The sequence below is a fragment of the Rhinatrema bivittatum genome, chromosome 5 (assembly GCF_901001135.1).
Source record: "Rhinatrema bivittatum chromosome 5, aRhiBiv1.1, whole genome shotgun sequence".
NCBI lineage: Eukaryota > Metazoa > Chordata > Amphibia > Gymnophiona > Rhinatrematidae > Rhinatrema > Rhinatrema bivittatum.
Window position 1 is genome coordinate 37,077,473 of NC_042619.1, and position 21,707 is coordinate 37,099,179.

The following is a 21,707-nucleotide window of genomic DNA, read 5'->3' on the forward strand; positions in this document are numbered from 1 at the left end:
AAGTCTCGATCAGAAGTGGCACCGTCCACTACTGTTTCGCAGGCACCGAAGCAACCCTCACCCCCTCAGGGTTTGGGAGCCGTGATCCCACCGGTGACGGTGGTCCCTCCGGCTCAGCCTCAGCCTCCCTCTCCCGTCGAGCCGGGTCTTGTTACCCCTGGTCTCCGGGCAGAACTGGATCGGCTGGTCCAGGAGGCCATCGACAAGGCGATGCTAAGGTTCCAGACTCCTCCGGCACTGACTCCGGCACCGAGAGTGGAACCGGTCACCGAGCCGATTGCAGCAGCACTGGCACCGCTGCTACACCACATGGAGGCGTTCATGACAGCCCTTCCACCGGTGATACCTCAGTCACCGACACCGGTAAGACCGCTGTCACCGACAGGTCTTTCATCAAGCGGAGAAACACCGTATCGAATTCCCCCTTCAGGAATTGTTCAATCGATGCCAGGTCGTCCCTCGCCACCGATTTCTTCTTCGGGGGCGATATGCACCTCTGCTCCACCGAGGTTTCCGATGCCGACACAGATTCCATCAAGACCAACACCGGTTCCCTCGATGCCTACACCGGCACCTATTCCTTTGAGGATTTTCTCGATGCCCCCGGTGATTCCACTCGATATTTCGGAACCTCAGCCTGGGCCTTCAGGTGTTCAGCCCCCTCGAGGTCCTGCGGGTCATCATCCAGATCCCTATGATACTTGGGGTGATGATACCTCTACTGACACCGATGATTTGCCTTCACCGCCCTCTCCTGCGGAGAGTAGAAAGCGTTCTCCCCCTGAGGACCTCTCTTTCATAAATTTTGTGAAGGAAATGTCAGAGTTGGTCCCATTCCAACTTCAATCTGAACAAGATGACAGGCACCAGATGATGGAATTACACCAATTTTTGGATGCCCCAAAAGTCATCACTTCTATTCCCATTCACCAGGTTTTTCTAGACCTTCTTAAAAAGAATTGGGAATCTCCCGGATCTGTTTCCCCGGTCAACAAAAAAGCTGACTCTACATATCTTGTACAGTCAGCACCTGGTTTTCAAAAACCTCAGTTAGACCATCATTCTGTAGTCGTAGAATCAGCTCAAAAGAAAGCTAAGCGACTAAAGCCACATTCTTCCATACCTCCTACTAAGGAAAACAAATTCCTAGATAGTATAGGTAGGAAGGTATATCATGGAGCTATGCTGATTTCCAGAATAGCTTCTTATCAACTCTATATGACTCAATATAATAGGGTCATCCTGAAACAGATGCAGGAATATACTGATGCCTTGCCTGAGCAGTTCCAGCCACAACTTCAATCCCTTCTAAATAAAGGGTTTGAAGCTGGGAAGCATGAAATACGAACAGCCTATGACATCTTTGATGCTTCCACTAGAATTTCTGCTACGGCCATCTCTGCCAGACGTTGGGCTTGGCTTAAATCATCTGACCTTCGTCCAGAAGTTCAGGACAGGCTCTCTGATTTACCCTGCCTAGGGGATAATTTGTTTGGTGAGCAAATTCAACAAATTGTTGCTGAATTGAAGGATCATCATGAGACACTTAAACAGCTCTCATCCATTCCTCCTGACTTGCCTTCTAAACAGCCCTTTAGAAAGGACTCCAAGAAGTCTTTCTTTAGGCCACGAAAGTATTATCCCCCATCAACAAAACCTAGGCCTGCACGGTCTTACCATAAGACTCAGCCTCGCCAGGCCCGTAAACAAAAACTGCAGCAGCTCCACAACCGAGCCCTGCAGCGGGTTTTTGACTTTCACTTAGAGAGCAGTTGCCAAACCCCTCTTCCAGCCATACCGGTAGGAGGGCGGCTGTGCCACTTCCTAGAAAAGTGGCATCAAATCACCACAGATCAGTGGGTGATAGCAATCATTGCACAGGGTTACCATCTCAACTTCCTATCCCTTCCTGCCGACTCCCCACCTTTGCAGGCGTGGAGACTTACCGATCACTCTGTTCTTTTAGAGCAGGAAGTTTCTCTTCTCCTACAGTCAAACGCTATAGAACCCGTTCCTCCCTTACAGCAAGGTCTCGGGTTCTACTCCAGGTACTTCCTGATACCAAAAAAGTCAGGGGGACTTCGTCCAATCCTGGACCTACGGGCCCTGAACAAGTACCTTTCCAAGGAAAAGTTCAAGATGGTAACCCTGGGCTCATTGCTCCCTCTGCTGCAAAGAGGGGATTGGCTATGCTCTCTAGACCTGAAAGACGCATATACCCACATTGCGATCACAGAATCTCATCGCAAATACCTGCGTTTTCTAGTAGGCCGAAACCACTACCAATACTGTGTACTACCTTTCGGCCTGGCGTCCGCACCACGAGTCTTTACCAAATGCCTTGTGGTGGTAGCAGCATTCCTCAGGAAGGAAGGTGTCCACGTCTACCCCTACCTGGACGATTGGTTAATTAGGGCCCCAACCCAGCAAATAGCTCGGTCTTCCCTGACTCTAACAATTCAAACTCTGCTTTCTCTAGGGTTTCTTGTCAATTACGAGAAATCCTACTTAGTCCCATCTCAGACCTTATCCTTCATTGGGGCAGACTTGGACACCTTATAGGCAAAAGCCTTCCTTCCTCATCAACGGGCAAAGACTCTAGTGTCCCTAGCTCGCCAACTGCAGTCTCAACAAACGTCAACAGCTCGCCAATTCCTAGTTCTACTGGGACACATGGCCTCCTCGGTTCATGTAACTCCCATGGCCCGCCTGGCCATGAGAGTCATGCAATGGACTCTGAGATCCCAATGGACCCAAGCTGTCCAGCCTCTGTCCTCCATTGTTCGCATCACCGATGCACTCCGTCTGTCTCTTCCCTGGTGGACCAATCAAGTCAACCTCCTACAGGGTTTGCCTTTCTTCCACCAGATCCTCAGTTAATCCTCACCACCGACGCTTCCAACATCGGTTGGGAAGCCCATGTAAACAATCTACAAACTCAAGGATTCTGGTCACCAGAGGAAACCAAACACCAGATAAATTTCCTGGAGCTGCGAGCGATCCGCTACGCTCTCAGGACTTTTCAAGATTGCCTCTCGAATCACACAATCTTAATTCAGACAGACAATCAGGTGGCCATGAGGTACATAAACAAGCAGGGAGGCACAGGCTCCTTCCTTCTATGTCAGGAAGCTGCGCAGATTTGGGCGGAAGCCCTCTCCCGCTCCATGTACCTCAGGGCCACCTACCTGCCGGGAGTAGACAATGTATTGGCAGACCGGCTGAGCCGTGTCTTCCAACCACACGAGTGGTCTCTCAATCCTTTGGTAGCGACCTCTCTGTTTCACCACTGGGGTTATCCCCACATAGACCTCTTTGCGTCCCCTCAGAACCACAAAGTGGACAATTACTGCTCTCTCATTCGGAGCCAGCACTCTCGGCCGAGGGATGCGTTCTCCCTCACGTGGACAACCGGTCTGTTTTATGCATTCCCTCCACTTCCTCTTCTGTCGAAGACTCTCGTGAAGCTGCGTCAGGACAGGGGAACTATGATCCTAATAGCGCCACACTGGCCACGCCAAGTGTGGTTTCCCATTCTACAGGATCTCTCCATCCGCAGACACATTCCTCTGGGAACAGACCCGCATCTGCTCACTCAAAACGACGGATGCCTCCTCCATCCCAACCTCCAAGCCTTGTCACTGACTGCATGGATGTTGAAAGGTTAGTCCTTCAGCCATTTAACCTTTCGAATTCGGTTTCTCGTGTCCTGATCGCTTCACGAAAGCCTTCCACAAGAAAATCTTACTCATACAAATGGAAACGGTACACATCATGGTGCACTTCTCAGTCCCTTGATCCCCTTTCCTGTCCAATCTCTAAATTCTTGGACTATTTGTGGCATCTATCAGAATCAGGTTTAAAGACCTCTTCCATTAGAATGCATGTCAGTGCGGTAGCCGCCTTCCATAAAGGTATCGGGGGTGTCCCTATCTCAGTACAACCCCTGGTAACACGCTTTCTTAAAGGCTTGCTCCATTTGAAGCCACCTTTACGTCCTCCGGCCCCATCTTGGGACCTTAATCTGGTTCTTGGTCGCCTTATGAAACCACCTTTCGAACCTCTACACTCCTGTGACCTAAAATATCTCACATGGAAAGTGTTATTTCTTTTGGCTATCACTTCAGCTCGCAGGGTTAGTGAATTACAGGCCCTAGTTACCTATCCGCCGTACACTAAACTCCTGCAGGACCGGGCGGTGCTCCGCACTCACCCTAAATTTTTACCTAAGGTAGTTTCGGACTTTCATATCAATCAATCCATCATACTACCTATCTTCTTTCCCAGGCCCCACTCCAACTCAGGGGAACAGACTCTGCATACCCTAGACTGTAAACGAGCTCTGGCCTTTTATCTAGACCGTACAGTTTCTCACAGAAAGAGCACTCAATTATTCGTCTCTTTCCATCCTAACAAGTTAGGACATCCTGTGGGTAAACAGGCTCTTTCCTCCTGGTTGGCGGACTGCATTTCCTTTTGCTACGAGCAAGCTGGCATTCCTTTCCAAGACCGTGTTAAAGCACACTCTGTGAGGGCCATGGCGACTTCAGTAGCACACCTTCGATCGGTGCCGCTTCCTGACATCTGCAAAGCTGCAACCTGGAGTTCCCTCCATACCTTTGCAGCCCACTATTGTTTGGATAAAGCTGGAAGACAAGATTCCATCTTCGGCCAATCTGTCTTGCGTAACCTTTTTCCAACTTGATGTACCAACACCCTTCCACCTCCCGGTTGGGTGCGGATGCCCTTCACCAAATTCCACCCCAGTTGTTGTGCCTGTTGCACACCATTGGGTACATTTGGTGCAAGTCAGGACATCCTCAGCTCGGTACTCACCCATTTGTGAGGACAACCATCCTGCTTGTCCTGTGAGAAAGCAAATGTTGCTTACCTGATGTAACAGGTGTTCTCACAGGACAGCAGGATGTTAGTCCTCACGAAACCCGCCCGCCACCCCGCGGTGTTGGGTTCGTTTATTTTATTTTTCGGCACTGCCTGTAGCTTTGAAAACAAGACTGAAGGGAGACCCCTGCTGGCTGCAGGGTTAGTGCCGTGCCGGGCATGCCCAGTAGGGGCCAGTCAAAGTTCCTGAAACTTTGACAGAAGTTTTCCGTGGTTGGGCTCCATCCTCGATGTCACCCATTTGTGAGGACTAACATCCTGCTGTCCTGTGAGAACACCTGTTACATCAGGTAAGCAACATTTGCTATTTCCTAAGATTACTCCTGAATCTAACCCCCTTTTCACCCTCATCTCATCTAGAGCCTCCTTTCCATTGAAAAAGGCTCACCTCCTATACATGGAAACCTTTGAGACATTTAAATGTCTCTACCGTATCTCCCCTTTCCCTGTACATACCCGGATCAGTGTAGACTCCTGGGTTTTGCCTCACTGCCAGCAGATGGAGACTGAGAAGGTTTCACTGACACTGTACATAACCCAGTGTGCCACCTGCAGTCCCTCAGTATTTCTCTTATCTCCAGCAGATGAGTAGATGGTGTAAAACCTGCAGTCTGGAGAGAGAGAAAAAAAAAAGTTCCTGAATATACCCAGATCAGTCCAGAAAAGTGGGTTGGTTTTAGGCACCTTCGTGGGCCATCCCTCATTGGAAGCAGGGGGGTTGGACACCCCTGACTTGGGTCTCGCCCGCTGCGGTTCGGTGGTTGAAGGCCAGGGGCTTCTGGCTACATACCTCTGAAGCTGCTCCCTTGACTCCAAGCTTGGAAAGAGAGAAAAAAAAAGATTAAAAGACAAAATTTCTGGATCCTCCCAGGGGATTGTGAGATCCTGGTGGGGCTATCACCCCCTGGTTTGAGGTGGACAAGTAAGTGGGGTTGATGACCCTTCTTATAGCTCGGTCCGGAGGTCTGTTGGGTGGACATCTGGTGGTCCAGATCTCTCATCCTCCACGAGACAGCGGTGGAACCTCTTGGCTGTGCTGCACTTCAAGCCCAGTGGAGCAGGGAAGTATCCCTTTTATATAGTTTGTCCTGGGCTGGGTCGCTAAAGTTTGGTGAAAGGAGACTGATATAGCCAATGATCTGGCTTTTTTTCTGATCTGCATTGCAGCCTGCACTCCTGGAACTGAAACCTCTGCACCAAAGGAGTATTGGTTTCTGTGTAACTTTATTTGTTCTCAGAGTTTAAAAAAAAAAGGAATTTCCTGGCGTGTAGCCAGATGGACTCAGAACAAATGGGTATAGTATGCTCGTGCTAGCAGTTGGAGACGGATCTGACGTCAGCACGGGTGTATATATACCCCCACAGGAAGCGTAGCAACTTAGTAATTTCCGTCTCCAAAGCAGTTTGGAGAGCCTGCACGCTTGCTGAGCGTGTTTTCCAAATCTACTTTTTCTTTTCTACTTACTGAAACTTCTACAGCATCGAGCCACGCACTCCTGCGGTGATACCCTAAGGTCCCTCCCCCAGTAGAGTTCCCCGGGGTGATTTCCGTGATCCCCCGGAGGTTTAAGTCCTCGGTCCGGTGGCCGAATCGCGGCAGGGACACAGCCCCCGGGCGAGGTTCGGGTGAGGCTTATGAGGCGCCTCGGTCCCGGCGTGGACGAGGCAGCGGGTGCATATCCTCAAACGCGGCGGTGAAGGTACTTGCCCTCTTCCCCCCGCAGCCGGAGACCGCCCGGGTTCCAGCCGGGAAGCGCCGAGGATCAGGTAAGGTGTACGGCTTTTACTTCTGGTCTCCGAGGACTCGAGGATCGGCGGCGTGGCACGCAGTGGAGGGCGCCATTTTGTGGCCTTGTTCAGGTATTGAGCACCTGAGATAGGCGCAGATACTAAGCGCATATTCTATTCCTCATTGTGCGTATATTGCTACCCGCTTATTATTATTATTAAGCGCCTGTTGAATACCATTGAGCGTGTATTGCTAACCGCTTATTGCTGAGAGCATTTCAATGACATTGAGCGTGTATTGCTAGCCGCTTATTGCTGAGAGCATACTGAAAAATATTGAGCGTATATTGCTAACTGCTTATTGCTGAGAGCATTTGAATGACATTGAGCGTATATTGCTAGCCCCTTATTGCTGAGAGCATACTGAAAAATATTGAGCGTGTATTGCTAACCGCTTATTGCTGAGAGCATACTGAAAAATATTGAGCGTGTATTGCTAACCGCTTATTGCTGAGAGCATATTGAATACCATTGAGCGTGTATTCCTGACCGCATACTGCTAAGCGCATATGGCATATCATTGAGCGCATATTGCTGCCGCATATTATTATTGTGCGCCTGTTGTAGTAAGCGCATATTGCTGCCGCATATTATTATTGTGCGCCTGTGGTATTAAGCGCATATCGCTGCCGCATATTATTCAATGGAACAGAACGCCTCAGCATCTTCAGCGGGGGCGTCTCCGGCCTCAGGCATTAAAGCCCTCGGCCTCTGCTCTGCATGCCAGCTTCGAGCCACGCACAGTGAAGAGCCAGACTCCCTATGTGCCCAGTGTGAGGAGGCCGTGGGACCCTCGGGCCAGGACCAGTCTCAGCCACGTTTTGCTGACAGCTCCCCAGGGGCTACCCCGGATTTAGCGGTCAGTCTCGATCAATCGGGAATCCCGGGGGATCTTGTACCCCGGCGATTAGAGGCTGCTTCAATTTCCTGGGTAAATCTCTTTAAAGGGATTCATGCCTTTGTACAGATGCAAACGGCGTCCCGCCCAGGCCCTGCGGTTCCAGTTGTTCCTGTTGTTCCTGCTGTTTCTGCGGTCCCTGTGGTGCCTGCGGCTGCCGCTGCAGTGGCAGCTCCAGCGGATCCTGTTCCTGGACCTTCACGCCTTTATCGCGAGCGGGACCTCCCGCCGCTGGACAGTCCAGATCTGTCAGACCAGGAGGTTTCACCAGATGAGTCTGAACTCCCGGACGAGGGGGACCTTCCCCCAGGGATTGAGCCATATAGAACCATGAGGCGGTTCTTCCCTAAGGAGGATCTCTCAGACCTGGTGTCTCAGTGCCTGGCGGAGTTGGATATTAACAGGGCCCAGCGCTACGGTGCCCTCTGCGCAGAACCCCCTGCTGGAAGGTCTTCGTTCTACAGCCCGCCATTTTCCATTCTTGCAAGCAGCACAGCAATTGATAGATTTAGAATGGGCTGCGCCGGCGGCCGCATTCAAAGGGGGTCGGGCCCTGACGGGCATGTACCCACTGGCGCCGGCTATCCAGGAGCTGCTGGCGTGCCCTCAGGTGGATGCCTTGATTAGCGCTGTGGTCAAGCGCACTACCATTCCAGTGGAAGGGGGGGTGGCCCTCAAGGAGCCTCATGACCGACTGGACACCATTCTGAAACAGACTTTTGAGGTGGCAGCTTTGTCTTTGCGGATCGCGACCTGCTGCACAGTGGTGACGTGTGCCTGTTTGTCACAGGTCAGGAACAACGCTCCAGCAGCAGACATGGAGTCCGCTCTCTCGTTCCTCACGGATGCTGCATCAGACCTAGTCCGAACAACAGCCAAGGGGATCTCCTCCTCCGTAGCTGCCAGGAGGCAGCTCTGGATCTGGAAATGGTCAGCCGATGCGCCTTCAAAGACACGCCTCACCAGATTGCCCTTTAAGGGCTCTTTCTTGTTTGGCAGTGACCTTGATAAACTGGCCAGCACATGGGGCGCTTCTCCAGTACCTCGACTGCCGGAAGATCGGGTCAGAAGGAATCGGCGCGCCTTTCCAAGGACCTCCAGGGGTAAAAGCTCTCAGCGCTTCATTCCCTACAGGAGTCGCTACCAGGCACCTCGTCCTCAGACCAGGAACCAGTCCTTTTGGACCAAGCAGCGCAAGAGGGGAGCAGGCCCGGGCTCCGGTCCCGGCCGCGCCTCACAATGAGAGTCCGCCGATCCATCTGGGGGACGGAGCCATAGGGGGCAGGTTAACCCTCTTCTACCCCAGATGGGTCGAGATTACGTCGGACCAGTGGGTCCTCGCCGTCATCCGAGAGGGATATTATCTGGATTTTCATCATCTCCCTCCGGTCTCCGAGGTTCGAGGAGTCGCACAGGTCGCTGGCCGGGACCAGTGCTGCCGGGTTGATCCGCCCTAGCAGGGCCAGGCCCCAGTTAGTTCCAAGGGTCTACCCACATGGAGATCCTCAGAGGTGGTCGCCATATTGCCCGCGTGGTCGCCGTCGCCATCTTGGCCCTATTCGCCGCTCCGTTCGTCGTCTCAATCCGGGCGCACAAGACTACTTAGGCACACAAATTACATGTGCGCATAAAGTTACAGGCACATAATCCTTGTGCGCATAAGTTACACGCACAAGTTATACGCGTGTCGTACGCCTACCAGGCTGAGCGCATAATAATGACTCTGGCGCACAACTGCGCGCACAACCCGCACGCACATTTTAGACGCGCCGGAGTGCATAAGGGTTTACGCGCCGACAACCATGGCACCACCAGAAACGGAGATAAAGGCTCAGGGCCTCTGCTCAGCATGCCATATCAGAGCCGCACAAAGCGAGGAGGCCAACACCCTGTGCGCTCAGGTCCTGGGAGATCCAGCCCAGGGCCAGTCCCACCCAGGGCCGAGTAATAGCTCCTCAGTGGGTACCCTGGACCTAACAAATCCCAGCGGGACACCCCTGCAGACGGGGACCCCCAGGGACCCAACGCCCTTTAGCTTGGATCCAGCGTCTATCTCATGGGTGGAGTTCTTCAAAGGGCTACACACCTTTGTTCACATGCAAACGGAACCTCTGGCTGATTAGCCATATCTTCTGCCAGAAGACCTTTATGCTCCAGGCCCCTCGATGCCTAGACATAAGAACATAAGAAAATGCCATACTGGGTCAGACCAAGGGTCCATCAAGCCCAGCATCCTGTTTCCAACAGTGGCCAATCAGGCCATAAGAACCTGGCAAGTACCCAGGTTCTTATGGCCTGGATTGGCAGTGGCTATTCTCTAAGTGAACTTAATAGCAGGTAATGGACTTCTCCTCCAAGAACTTATCCAATCCTTTTTTAAACACAGCTATACTAACTGCACGAACCACATTCTCTGGCAACAAATTCCAGAGTTTAATTGTGCGTTGAGTAAAAAAGAACTTTCTCCGATTAGTTTTAAATGTGCCCCATGCTAACTTCATGGAGTGTCCCCTAGTCCTTCTACTATCCGAAAGAGTAAATAACCGATTCACATCTACCCGTTCTAGACCTCTCATGATTTTAAACACCTCTATCATATCCCCCCTCAGTCGTCTCTTCTCCAAGCTGAAAAGTCCTAACCTCTTTAGTCTTTCCTCATAGGGGAGTTGTTCCATTCCCCTTATCATTTTGGTAGCCCTTCTCTGTACCTTCTCCATCGCAATTATATCTTTTTTGAGATGCGGCGACCAGAATTGTACACAGTATTCAAGGTGCGGTCTCACCATGGAGCGATACAGAGGCATTATGACATTTTCCGTTTTATTCATCATTCCTTTTCTAATAATTCCCAACATTCTGTTTGCTTTTTTGACTGCCGCAGCACACTGAACCGACGATTTCAATGTGTTATCCACTATGACACCTAGATCTCTTTCTTGGGTTGTAGCACCTAATATGGAACCCAACATCGTGTAATTATAGCATAGGTTATTTTTCCCTATATGCATCACCTTGCACTTATCCACATTAAATTTCATCTGCCATTTGGATGCCCAATTTTCCAGTCTCACAAGGTCTTCCTGCAATTTATCACAATCTGCTTGTGATTTAACTACTCTGCACAATTTTGTGTCATCTGCAAATTTGATTATCTCACTCGTATTTCTTTCCAGATCATTTATAAATATATTGAACAGTAAGGGTCCCAATACAGATCCCTGAGGCACTCCACTGTCCACTCCCTTCCACTGAGAAAATTGCCCATTTAATCCTACTCTCTGTTTCCTGTCTTTTAGCCAGTTTGCAATCCACGAAAGGACATCGCCACCTATCCCATGACTTTTTACTTTTCCTAGAAGCCTCTCATGAGGAACTTTGTCAAACGCCTTCTGAAAATCCAAGTATACTATATCTACCGGTTCACCTTTATCCACATGTTTATTAACTCCTTCAAAAAAGTGAAGCAGATTTGTGAGGCAAGACTTGCCCTGGGTAAAGCCATGCTGACTTTGTTCCATTAAACCATGTCTTTCTATATGTTCTGTGATTTTGATGTTTAGAACACTTTCCACTATTTTTCCTGGCACTGAAGTCAGGCTAACCGGTCTGTAGTTTCCCGGATCGCCCCTGGAGCCCTTTTTAAATATTGGGGTTACATTTGCTATCCTCCAGTCTTCAGGTACAATGGATGATTTTAATGATAAGTTACAAATTTTTACTAATAGGTCTGAAATTTCATTTTTTAGTTCCTTCAGAACTCTGGGGTGTATACCATCCGGTCCAGGTGATTTACTACTCTTCAGTTTGTCAATCAGGCCTACCACATCTTCTAGGTTCACCGTGATTTGATTCAGTCCATCTGAATCATTACCCATTAAAACCTTCTCCATTACGAGTACCTCCCCAACATCCTCTTCAGTAAACACCGAAGCAAAGAAATCATTTAATCTTTCCGCAGTGGCCTTATCTTCTCTAAGTGCCCCTTTAACCCCTCGATCATCTAACGGTCCAACTGACTCCCTCACAGGCTTTCTGCTTCGGATATATTTAAAAAAGTTTTTACTGTGAGTTTTTCCCTCTACAGCCAACTTCTTTTCAAATTCTCTCTTAGCCTGTCTTATCAATGTCTTACATTTAACTTGTCAATGTTTATGCTTTATCCTATTTTCTTCTGTTGGATCCTTCTTCCAATTTTTGAATGAAGATCTTTTGGCTAAAATAGCTTCTTTCACCTCCCCTTTTAACCATGCCGGTAATCGTTTTGCCTTCTTTCCACCTTTCTTAATGTGTGGAATACATCTGGACTGTGCTTCTAGAATGGTATTTTTTAACAATGACCACGCCTCTTGGACATTTTTTACTTTTGTAGCTGCTCCTTTCAGTTTTTTTCTAACAATTTTTCTCATTTTATCAAAGTTTCCCTTTTGAAAGTTTAGCACGAGAGCCTTGGATTTGCACACTGTTCCTTTTCCAGTCATTAAATCAAATTTGATCATATTATGATCACTATTGCCAAGTGGCCCCACCACCGTTACCTCTCTCACCAAGTCCTGTGCTCCACTGAGAATTAGATCTAAAATTGCTCCCTCTCTCGTCGGTTCCTGAACCAATTGCTCCATAAAGCTATCATTTATTCCATCCAGGAACGTTATCTCTCTAGCGTGACCCGATGATACATTTACCCAGTCTATATTGGGGTAATTGAAGTCTCCCATTATTACTGCACTACCAATTTGGTTAGCTTCCCTAATTTCTCTTAGCATTTCACTGTCCATCTCACCATCTTGACCAGGTGGACGGTAGTATACCCCTATCACTGTAGTCTTCCCTGATACACAAGGGATTTCTACCCATAAAGATTCAATTTTGTATTTAGTCTCATGCAGGATGTTTATCCTGTTGGACTCTATGCCATCCCGGACATAAAGCGCCACACCTCCTCCCGACTGCTCCTCTCTGTCGACTGCTCCTCTCTGTCACGGCCCAGAAGCCCCACCTATGGGGACACGGACAACTCTGAAGAGGAAGCAGAGCCCCTAGAAGAGGGGGAACTCCCCCTGGGGACAGAGCCTTACCGAACCATGAGACGCTTCTTCACCAAGGACGAGCTCCGTGACCTGGTCACCCACAGCCTGAAGGAGCTCGCTACCCCGGGCCCAGGTGCTTCGGGGGAGCCTAAGCCAAATCTGCTGGAGGGCCTCCGCCAGACCTCCCGCCATTTCCCTCTGTTACAAGCTGTCCAGCAGCTAATTGACCTGGAATGGAGTGCTCCAGAGTCCAAATTCAAAGGGGGACGAGCTATGGCAGCCATGTACCCTCTGGACCCGGCGGCCAAAGACCTTCTCACATGCCCAAGAGTTGATGCCATGGTCTGCGAGGTCTCGAAGCGCACTACTATCCCAGTGGAGGGAGGAGCAGCGCTCAAAGATGCACACGACCGGTGTCTGGAATCCATCCTTAAACAGTCTTTTGACGTAGCCGCTATGTCCCTACAAATAGCGGCCTGCTGCACTGTAGTGACACGTGCCTGCTTATCTCAGACCAGGAGCAACACCCCTGGAGAAGTCAAGGAACCAGCAGTATCATTCCTTGCGGACGCTGCCTCCAATCTGGTGCGCACAGCAGCCAGAGGAATGTCATCTGCGGTGGCTGCCAGGAGACAACTCTGGCTCCGAAGCTGGTCGTCCGACGCATCTTCCAAAACTCACCTCACAAGGATGCCCTTCAAAGGATCCCTCCTGTTCAGCAGCGAGCTAGAGAAACTGGCCAACAAATGGGGCGAGTCCCCATTGCTGCGCCTACCGGAGGACAGGATGAAGAGAAACCAGCGACCCTTCCTCCGGTCCTCCAGGGGCAGAAGTTCACAGCACTTCAATCCATACAGAACCAACTATCAAGCGCCCCACCCTACGGGCAGGAACCAGTCCTTTCGGAACAAGCACAACAAGAGGGGAACCAGCTCGGGTACAGGCCCCAGCCGTACCCCACAATGAGATTCAGCCGACCTGTCCAAGGGAAGAAGCCATAGGGGGCAGACTAGCCCTATTCTACCACAGATGGGTTGAGATAACTTCGGACAAGTGGGTCCTAGCCATCATTCGGGAGGGGTACTACCTGGATTTTCTACGAACCCCTCCGGACAAGTTCGTGGAGTCCCCTGCCACGACCTCTCCAAGAGGGTGGCAGTGGAAGCTACACTGACCAGACTACTGGTCCTTGAGGCCATAACCCCAGTGCCTCCACAAGAAATAAATACTGGGCATTATTCTATTTATTTTATCGTCCCCAAGAAAGAGGGGACGTTCAGGCCCATCCTGGACCTCAAGTCAGTCAACCGCCACCTGAGGATTCCCCACTTCTGCATGGAAACCCTACGCCCCATAATAAGGGCAATACAACTGGGAGAATTTCTCACATCCCTGGATCTTTCGGAGGCCTACCTACACATCCCAATTCATCAAGAACACCAGCGCTATATATGCTTCAAAATCCTGGACCGTCACTACCAGTTCCGGGCACTACCCTTCAGGTTAGCCACAACACCCCTGACGTTCACCAAGATCATAGTGGTGGTGGCGACGGCAACACTGAGGAAGAAAGGAATCCTTGTACACCTTTACCTAGACGATTGGCTGATCAGGGCGAAATCACCAGAGGAAAGCCGCCAAGCAACCAACACAGTCAAAACTCTACTGGAGAGCCTAGGATGTGTGGTCAACACAAACAAGGAGTGTGGTTCGACACCAAAGAAGACAAGGTCAGCCTGACTCCCCCCAAGGAGATCAAAACTGTGGAACCGGTTACAAAGCCTGCTGAGCGAACCTCACTCCACAGCATGGGATACCTACAAGTCCTCGGTCTGATGGCATCCACACTAGAAGTAGTGCCATGGGCGCGAGCTCACAGACTCCTGCAGCGCTCACTCCTATCACGACTTGACAGAATGGATGTTGAATGCTCGATACTCTCATCGTTGTTGCTGTCTAAGGATGTTGAGGACATTGTGATTTCAGCCAGGAAGCCCTGTACTAAAAGAGCATTCAGTTTTAAATGGAAACATGTTTCATCTTTGGTTTAGGCAGGCTTCTTGAACCCATTTGCCTGTGCTCCAAAAGTTCTATTTGGCCTTGGCCTATTATCTAAAGAGAACTCAACCATATCATTGTGCATTTCAACTGTTTGTCTCCTATGAGCCTAACAGACTGAGGGATAGCTGTTGCGAAGTGCACATTGTCCAGCTGGCTAGCAGACTGCATTGCTGTGCTCTAGCTGGTCTCCAGTTTCCAGACTTTTGTCAGGGCTCATCAAGTAACAGCCATGGCTACCTCAGTGGCTCACCTAAGAGCCATGTCCATTGAAGACATCTACAAGCTGCACCTTGGTCTTCATTTCACACCTTCACATCCCATTACTGTGTAGACAGTTTCTTCAGAAGTGACAGAAGCAATTTTGTGCAGCCTGTTCACCCAATAGTCCACTATCCACTGGGGGGTGAGGAGGGCCAGGTTGCTTATTCAGTAAATGCTTTGCTATGGAACCCTCAGCTTGAGACTCTTTACGCATCATGGCTAATTCAGCCCTGCTTGTTGATGGAGAAAGTGAGTTGGCTTACCATAAATGGGTTCTCTGTAGACAACAGGATTGAATTAGCCATGCATAATACCTGCTCTCCTCCCTGGAGAGTCAGCTATCTAGCTGAATCTAAGCTCTACAATTGGCTGGAGGGTTCATGAAGCAGAGCATGTGAGGGAACTCCTGTGCATGCTGAATAGTAAACTTTAACAGAATGCATGGGGGTAGCATGCACGATGCGGCAGTTACTATCATAAGCCACTTGCTGGGCCGACTGGATGGACTATTTGGTCTTTAACTGCCATCATTAGTATGTTACTATGTTTACTGAGCTAGAGAGATGGGTCTCTTCGGTGCTTTTGAATGATACCGCCTACATTTCATGGCTAAACTATCTTCCTGTCTATGAAGAACTCAGCTTTTGGTAAGCAACTCACTTTTATGACTGGTCAGCCACTTCGATGGAGATTATATTCAGGTACCATTGATATTTCCCTGTTTCCAGAGGGCTTGAAGTCTTAAGGCCTGGATGCATCAAGCTTTGATGTTTTTTCACAGGAGGGGTCCCACTATCACGGGAGGTGTAGCAGTGATAATGGGACCCTCCCCCAAAAAACATCACTGTTGTATTGCCGCATTTTGTCTCATGGCAAAACACTGCGAGGCAGAAACTGCCTCGCAGTGTTACCTGTTACGGTGCAATGTTGGCTACAAACTGCCTCGCAGCCTTACCTGTTACGGTGCAATGTTGGCTACAAACTCATGGAGCTGCCATCGCCTTAAAGGGCCAACCTAAAAAAAAAGGTGGAAAAAATAGTAAGAAACTGTGGGGATCAAATCTGAACCCCCTCCTCAAGCTGGGGCTGTCTCAAGTGGCAGCCCTGACAGCCAAAGTTTAAAGAAAAAATAGTTGTTCGTGTGACAGCCTCCCCAACTGTCAAATAGACCAGTATCCCCCTACCCCTTTTTCATAAACAGCCTGTCCCGACAGGTTCTCCCCACCTTCCCCCATTGAAAAATAAATCATTATTGGTGTACAGGGAACCCCTAACTCTCTCTGCTCCCCTTCTGGATATTAGTTGGCTTTAGTGGTGATCACCCTCCCGCACCCCATTACTTCCAATATCAAATTATAATCCAGTGCAATATCTCCTGGACACCTTAATTAATTCTTCTGGGAATATGGGATAACTTGGACCTAGTGAGGCATACTAAAGAATTGGTTTGCCATCTCTTGCATGCGGTGCACTTGACAATAATGTCGCATTAGAAGTCATCTCCATTACTGATCTTCTGGAACAACTGTATGGCAGAAATCGCAGTTATGGTGTTCCATTTGTACTTCACATTTGTACTTCATGGAAACTCTGCCCACTATTATCGGATTTGGGACCTTTTACTAGACTTAGAAAGAGATCTTGGAGAGGGACTATTGTTGGCATGAGATAGATAAGCTACTAGTGGCGCCTATTCAGTTACGCTCCTGTGGTCCATCTGTGCTTTAGGGCAGAGGTGCGCAAACGGGGGAGTGTGAATGAGCTTCCGGGGACCGCCAGCAGCAGTGAGCTGGGATGAAAAGGCAAGAGTGCATGTATATGAGAGCATACCTGTGTATGTGCATCTGACAGTATATGTGGGAGAAAGAATGAACATGAGAGTGTGTGAGATAGAGAGGATAAAGTTTGTGTGTCCTAGCCCCATATCCTCCACAATCTCAGGGTGTCTGGAAATCGAGTTCCCATGTGTAGATAGCAGGGGTGTATTTTTTTTATCCTTATTAGTTTTAATTACTGAATGTTATTTGATATGGGTGCTGTTATGAAATACTTTATTGGTGCATGGGAAATTAAAAAAAAAATGTATATGACTTTAATAGAAGTTATTCTAGTTGTCAGTAATTTTGAAATATTTATTCTTTCTATTAGTATGGTTTTACTATTATAATGATGCTTTGTTTCTTGATTTTACTGTTTGTTTTATGAGGAATGGTTGTTCTGTTTTTCCATTGTTACATATAGAGTCTGGTCTCTGGGGTTTCCATTTCAGTTTTTGTCTGCATATTGCTGGTTCTAATTTGTGATTCTTTATTCTGTATTTGGTGAGGATATGCCTCTGCTCTGTGCGTGTGACCAAGGTGAGAGATTCTGCTAGCAGCGTGTAGTATCTGTGTAGGGACCTATAGCAATAGGGTTTGTTTCATTTCCTCAGTAGGTGGTGTATTGGTATTCTGGAACCCAGTGTAATATTTACAATGCTGTTTTTTTTACAGGTAGAGTTCTTGTTTGAGTTCTTGGTGTTACTATTGTTACGTTATAAGTTTGCTGTATAGATTCTGAATGTCTGAATGATTTTGTGTGTGTTCACAATGTGTCTAACAGTGGAAGAAATGTGTGTGCTATTACTGTGAGGTGCCTGTCTGGATGTGGTGTGGTATCTGCCTCTCTTTCTGTTTGTGTGTATCTGATTGCTCCTTTCAGCAACCTGAAGAGAATCAAAACTGGAATTTTGAGCTTCTGGCTAGCAGAGTGATTGCCTGCTATTTGGGAAATGGTTCAACAGCTGATTGGTATATATAATTATATACATGATGTAATCCAACTTTGTGGGTGAGGGTCTGGGCACCAGACCTCGACCACGTGGCTGTGGTCCAGTGCCTGGGCCTTGCCCTAGTCATGTGACTGGGGCAAGGTCAGGTCGATGCCATTTTGGAAAATAGGGCCACCCAGGGCTAGGGGGGTGCCCTGGGACCTTCCACTGGATGATACTTTAATATTGGAGGTAATGGGGTGCAGGAGGGGAGTTTGGGGGGATGGGGGTGGTCACCAGTAGACTCCAACCAGATTTTTTTCAACTTTGGGGGGGGGAGGAGGGGGAGGATTACAGATTTCCTGTAGACCAGTGATGATTTATTTTTCATTGTGGGGGAAGGGAGAACCTGTTGGGACACGCATTTTTGAAGAGGGGTGGGGGCTACAGGTCTATTTGATGATGACGGTTTGAGGGGTCCTTCATCACACGAACAGCTGTTTTTGTTTTTTTCCTTTGGATGTTGGGGTTGCCACTTGAGACAGCTCCAGGGCAAAGGGGGGTCAGGTTTGACTCCTGTACACTTACTATTTTTGCCATTTTTTTTTCTATTGGCCTTTTAAATCTAACGCAGGAGTGTCGGGACCCATGTTAGAATCCCGAGGCTCTGGTATAGGACTGTTTTTCAGTAAGTGTAGTTAAATTAACGTGGCTGACAACTTTCTAAGTAGGCCATGTTAATTTATTTACATAAGATTACCTATACATGAGCTGCTTTTCATGGATTTGCAGAATTCATTCATGTAGATTCTATGCAAATCATCTCATTAGCATAGGGATGGGCAAAAATATGTAAACTATTGTGAATATCACATGATATCTCCACGATAGGGCTGTATTGCATGATATACACTGTTTAACATACATTATAGCCCTACCGTGACTTGATGCATCACCGTATACATTTGTACCTGAGGCATGGAAGTAATATTATTTAACAAGGATTTGGGCATAACAGAGGATGTGGCTTCTAATAGTTTCATCATATACATGGGAGAAGATGTAAATAATGTTCAAACACGCTTCCCTCTCCATCTGCCTCCAAGACATGTACTGTGGATACTCTAATACTGCTTACATAGGGATACCTGTAAATCAGGAAGCAGCAGCAAGGTAGGAGCAGCAGTAGTGGCAGATAGCGAAAATGAGAATTGCCATTAAAGATCTGATTAAAAAAAAAAGTTTGATAACAGCCAACACCCCGTGGGTCTAACAAAAGTTAGCATATTTCATACTTGAACATATGGGACTGCACTAATGCATGTGTATTGGCATAATTGTTGGTGTGTTCACACATACATCCCTGCTGAGAATCAGAAATATTTTGAAGTACTTGTCTAGCTGTTTTCTTATGCTTCTGTTGAGTGCTGTAATCTCCATTTTTTTCTCAAATAGGCGGTACGATAGTGTTATAAATCGTCTCTATACTGGCATTCAGTGTTACTCTTGTGGAATGAGGTTTACAGCATCACAGACAGATGTTTATGCAGACCATTTGGATTGGCATTACCGGCAAAACCGAACTGAAAAGGATGTTAGCAGAAAAATAACACACAGAAGATGGTACTATGGTTTGACAGTAAGTTGCATATCTGTAAAACTGTTTGAGCAAATGTTAACAGCAGGAATTAACCAGATCAATGACATGCAAAGCTAAACTATATGTAACATCTCCAGAGTCCTCATCTCATGTCCTCAAGGTCCTGCCTTACCTGTAATATTTTTTTAATATCCATCTCATACCACTTTGCAAACTTTACCTGGTTTAAATTTCAATTACCAAATATACACAGACAATGTTCAGTTTTTCATTCTCATCAAGGACTCCCTTACTTACACATTTCAATGCTTTTAGATATCTATTTAAATGCCATAGAACACTGGTTATTCCATAATAAGCTTACTTCAAATATTAATAAAACACAAATAGTTTACATTTCATGGAAACTGCTACCACATCACCTACCTTGCTTTAATTTTGGCCCATACACAATTTCCATTACTATTGTCACCCATAATCTAGGTGTTCTCCTCAATAGCAAACTGTCAGTGCAGCCTCATATTTGCTCATATTAAATTGGGATACAGTGAGCTCTGTACATCTCAAACGCTTAAAACCCCTACTAAAGTTTTGCAGACTTCAGAGCTGAATTGCAAACAATATTTTCAAATATAAATTCTTGCAAGTCCTGTTTTTTTCAGTCTCCCTGCCTAAACCTTTGCACACAATTGTATTACTTTGTTTCTTGGAAGTCTTATTTTTTTCTCAAAATAATGTGAAGTTTCATGAGCTTAGAATTTGAGATTAGCATAAACACTCACTTTGCCTTGATTAAATCCAGGTTGGAACAAAAAAGACGAATCATGATTTTGCTTGTTCTTGATGTTAAATAATTTTGTAAAACTCACTTCAGTGCATTGAGTAAATATGGAGCATCTTTTCTAAGCTGTTCAAGGTAGCCTAACTTGAGGGTGTACTCAAGACCCTGATCATTTGGAAGTCCATATTCAATCGCCATTTAGATGGATAACGTAATAGCCGTCTAAATGGCATACCCGGCTATAGTTTGCCCTTATCCAGCTAAATTCTAGCCAGGTAAGAAGGGCATTCTGTGGGCAGGCAAGAAGCATTCCAAGGAGAAGCGGAGTTAACCGACTTAATTTATGTGGCTAACTCTGGTCGGGCCGTAGGAATGTCTTAAAGTTAGATAGTTAGACATAACTGGCTATCTTTAAGATAGCCAGGTATATTCCGGCTAACTGGCTGTGTCACACAGTGGCTGAAAATAGATCCCTTGGGTATTTACAATAAAGGCGTGGCATTCTACAAGTTACGAGCTATGTCATTAGAAAGATGAAAGTATTTTCGTTTAGTAAGCAATTTTTAATGTTTTCTTCAGGATTGGATTGAGTTTGAAGAAATAGCTGATCTAGAGGAGCGTGCTAAAAGCCAATTCTTTGAAAAAGTACATGAAGAAGTGATTCTGAAAACTCAAGAAGCTGCTAAAGAGAAAGAGTTCCAGAGTGTACCTGCTGGCCCAGCTGGTGCAGATGAAGTAAGTTTTGAGCATTAAAATTTGGGTCACTTGGGTGTTCTAGTTTTAACGGCCTTGTGGTGCTAATTCATCACTTAGATCAAGGGTGGCCAACTCTGGGCCTCTAGAGCCACAAACAAGTCTGGTTTTCAGGATATCCACAATGAATATGCTTGAAATAGATTTACATGCACCTCTTCTGTTGTATGCAAATCTATCTCATGCATACAACAGAAGAGGACAGGCTGTGGATATCCCGACAGCCTGCCCAGTTTTTGGCTCTCAAGGACTGATGTTGGCTACCCCTGACTTAGACAAAACTTTTGGAATTAACTATGCCTACCTTGACTGGACTTCCTGGCCTTTTCGTGTTGAGGTGCGTCTCTTGGAAATTTAGATTGATTGATTGATTGATTGATTTATTTATTTATTTATTTATTTATTTAAAAGATATTTTATTTAAAAGATATTCTGAATTTTGCCAGTAAATGTATATTATTATAAAGTGATTTTTGACAGTCATGGCACATCTTGAATTGAACTTTAAAAGTCAGTTTCATTTTTCTTCTGATGCTGATCGGATAGGACTGGAGGAAAAGAGGAAGCTGATATATTATGCACATTTTTCTATATTTAATATTTCCGTTTCTAATTTAGTACCTGCTCGTATTGCATGGAGTCTTGACTCCTGAAACAAGGAGCTCCATTGCATTAACAGGCTATATCCTGCTGGAGTCACATGGATAATCACCCCCATTACCCAAACTAATGGATCACATGTTCTATTAGAAGAAGCATCCACAGCATTCTAGAACTTATGTAGGATAATGCTAACTCAATGCAAGTATTTATGTACCCATCATTTAAAGAAACCATACCTTATTAGCTTCTGTCCAAATTCAATGCTAGCCATGAAGAGAAAACTG

The 21,707-nt window shown here is 47.2% G+C and overlaps 1 protein-coding gene across 1 annotated transcript in view; it reads left to right on the forward strand.

Annotated features, from left to right (window-relative positions):
• PCF11 (PCF11 cleavage and polyadenylation factor subunit) overlaps window positions 1-21,707 on the forward strand; it is a 111,930-nt gene that overhangs the window by 77,873 nt on the left and 12,350 nt on the right. Inside the window, exons 12-13 of the mRNA XM_029602222.1 lie at window positions 19,142-19,325; window positions 20,647-20,802. Of these exons, the coding sequence (XP_029458082.1) occupies window positions 19,142-19,325; window positions 20,647-20,802 (340 nt within the window). The remainder of the gene's footprint in view (window positions 1-19,141; window positions 19,326-20,646; window positions 20,803-21,707) is intronic.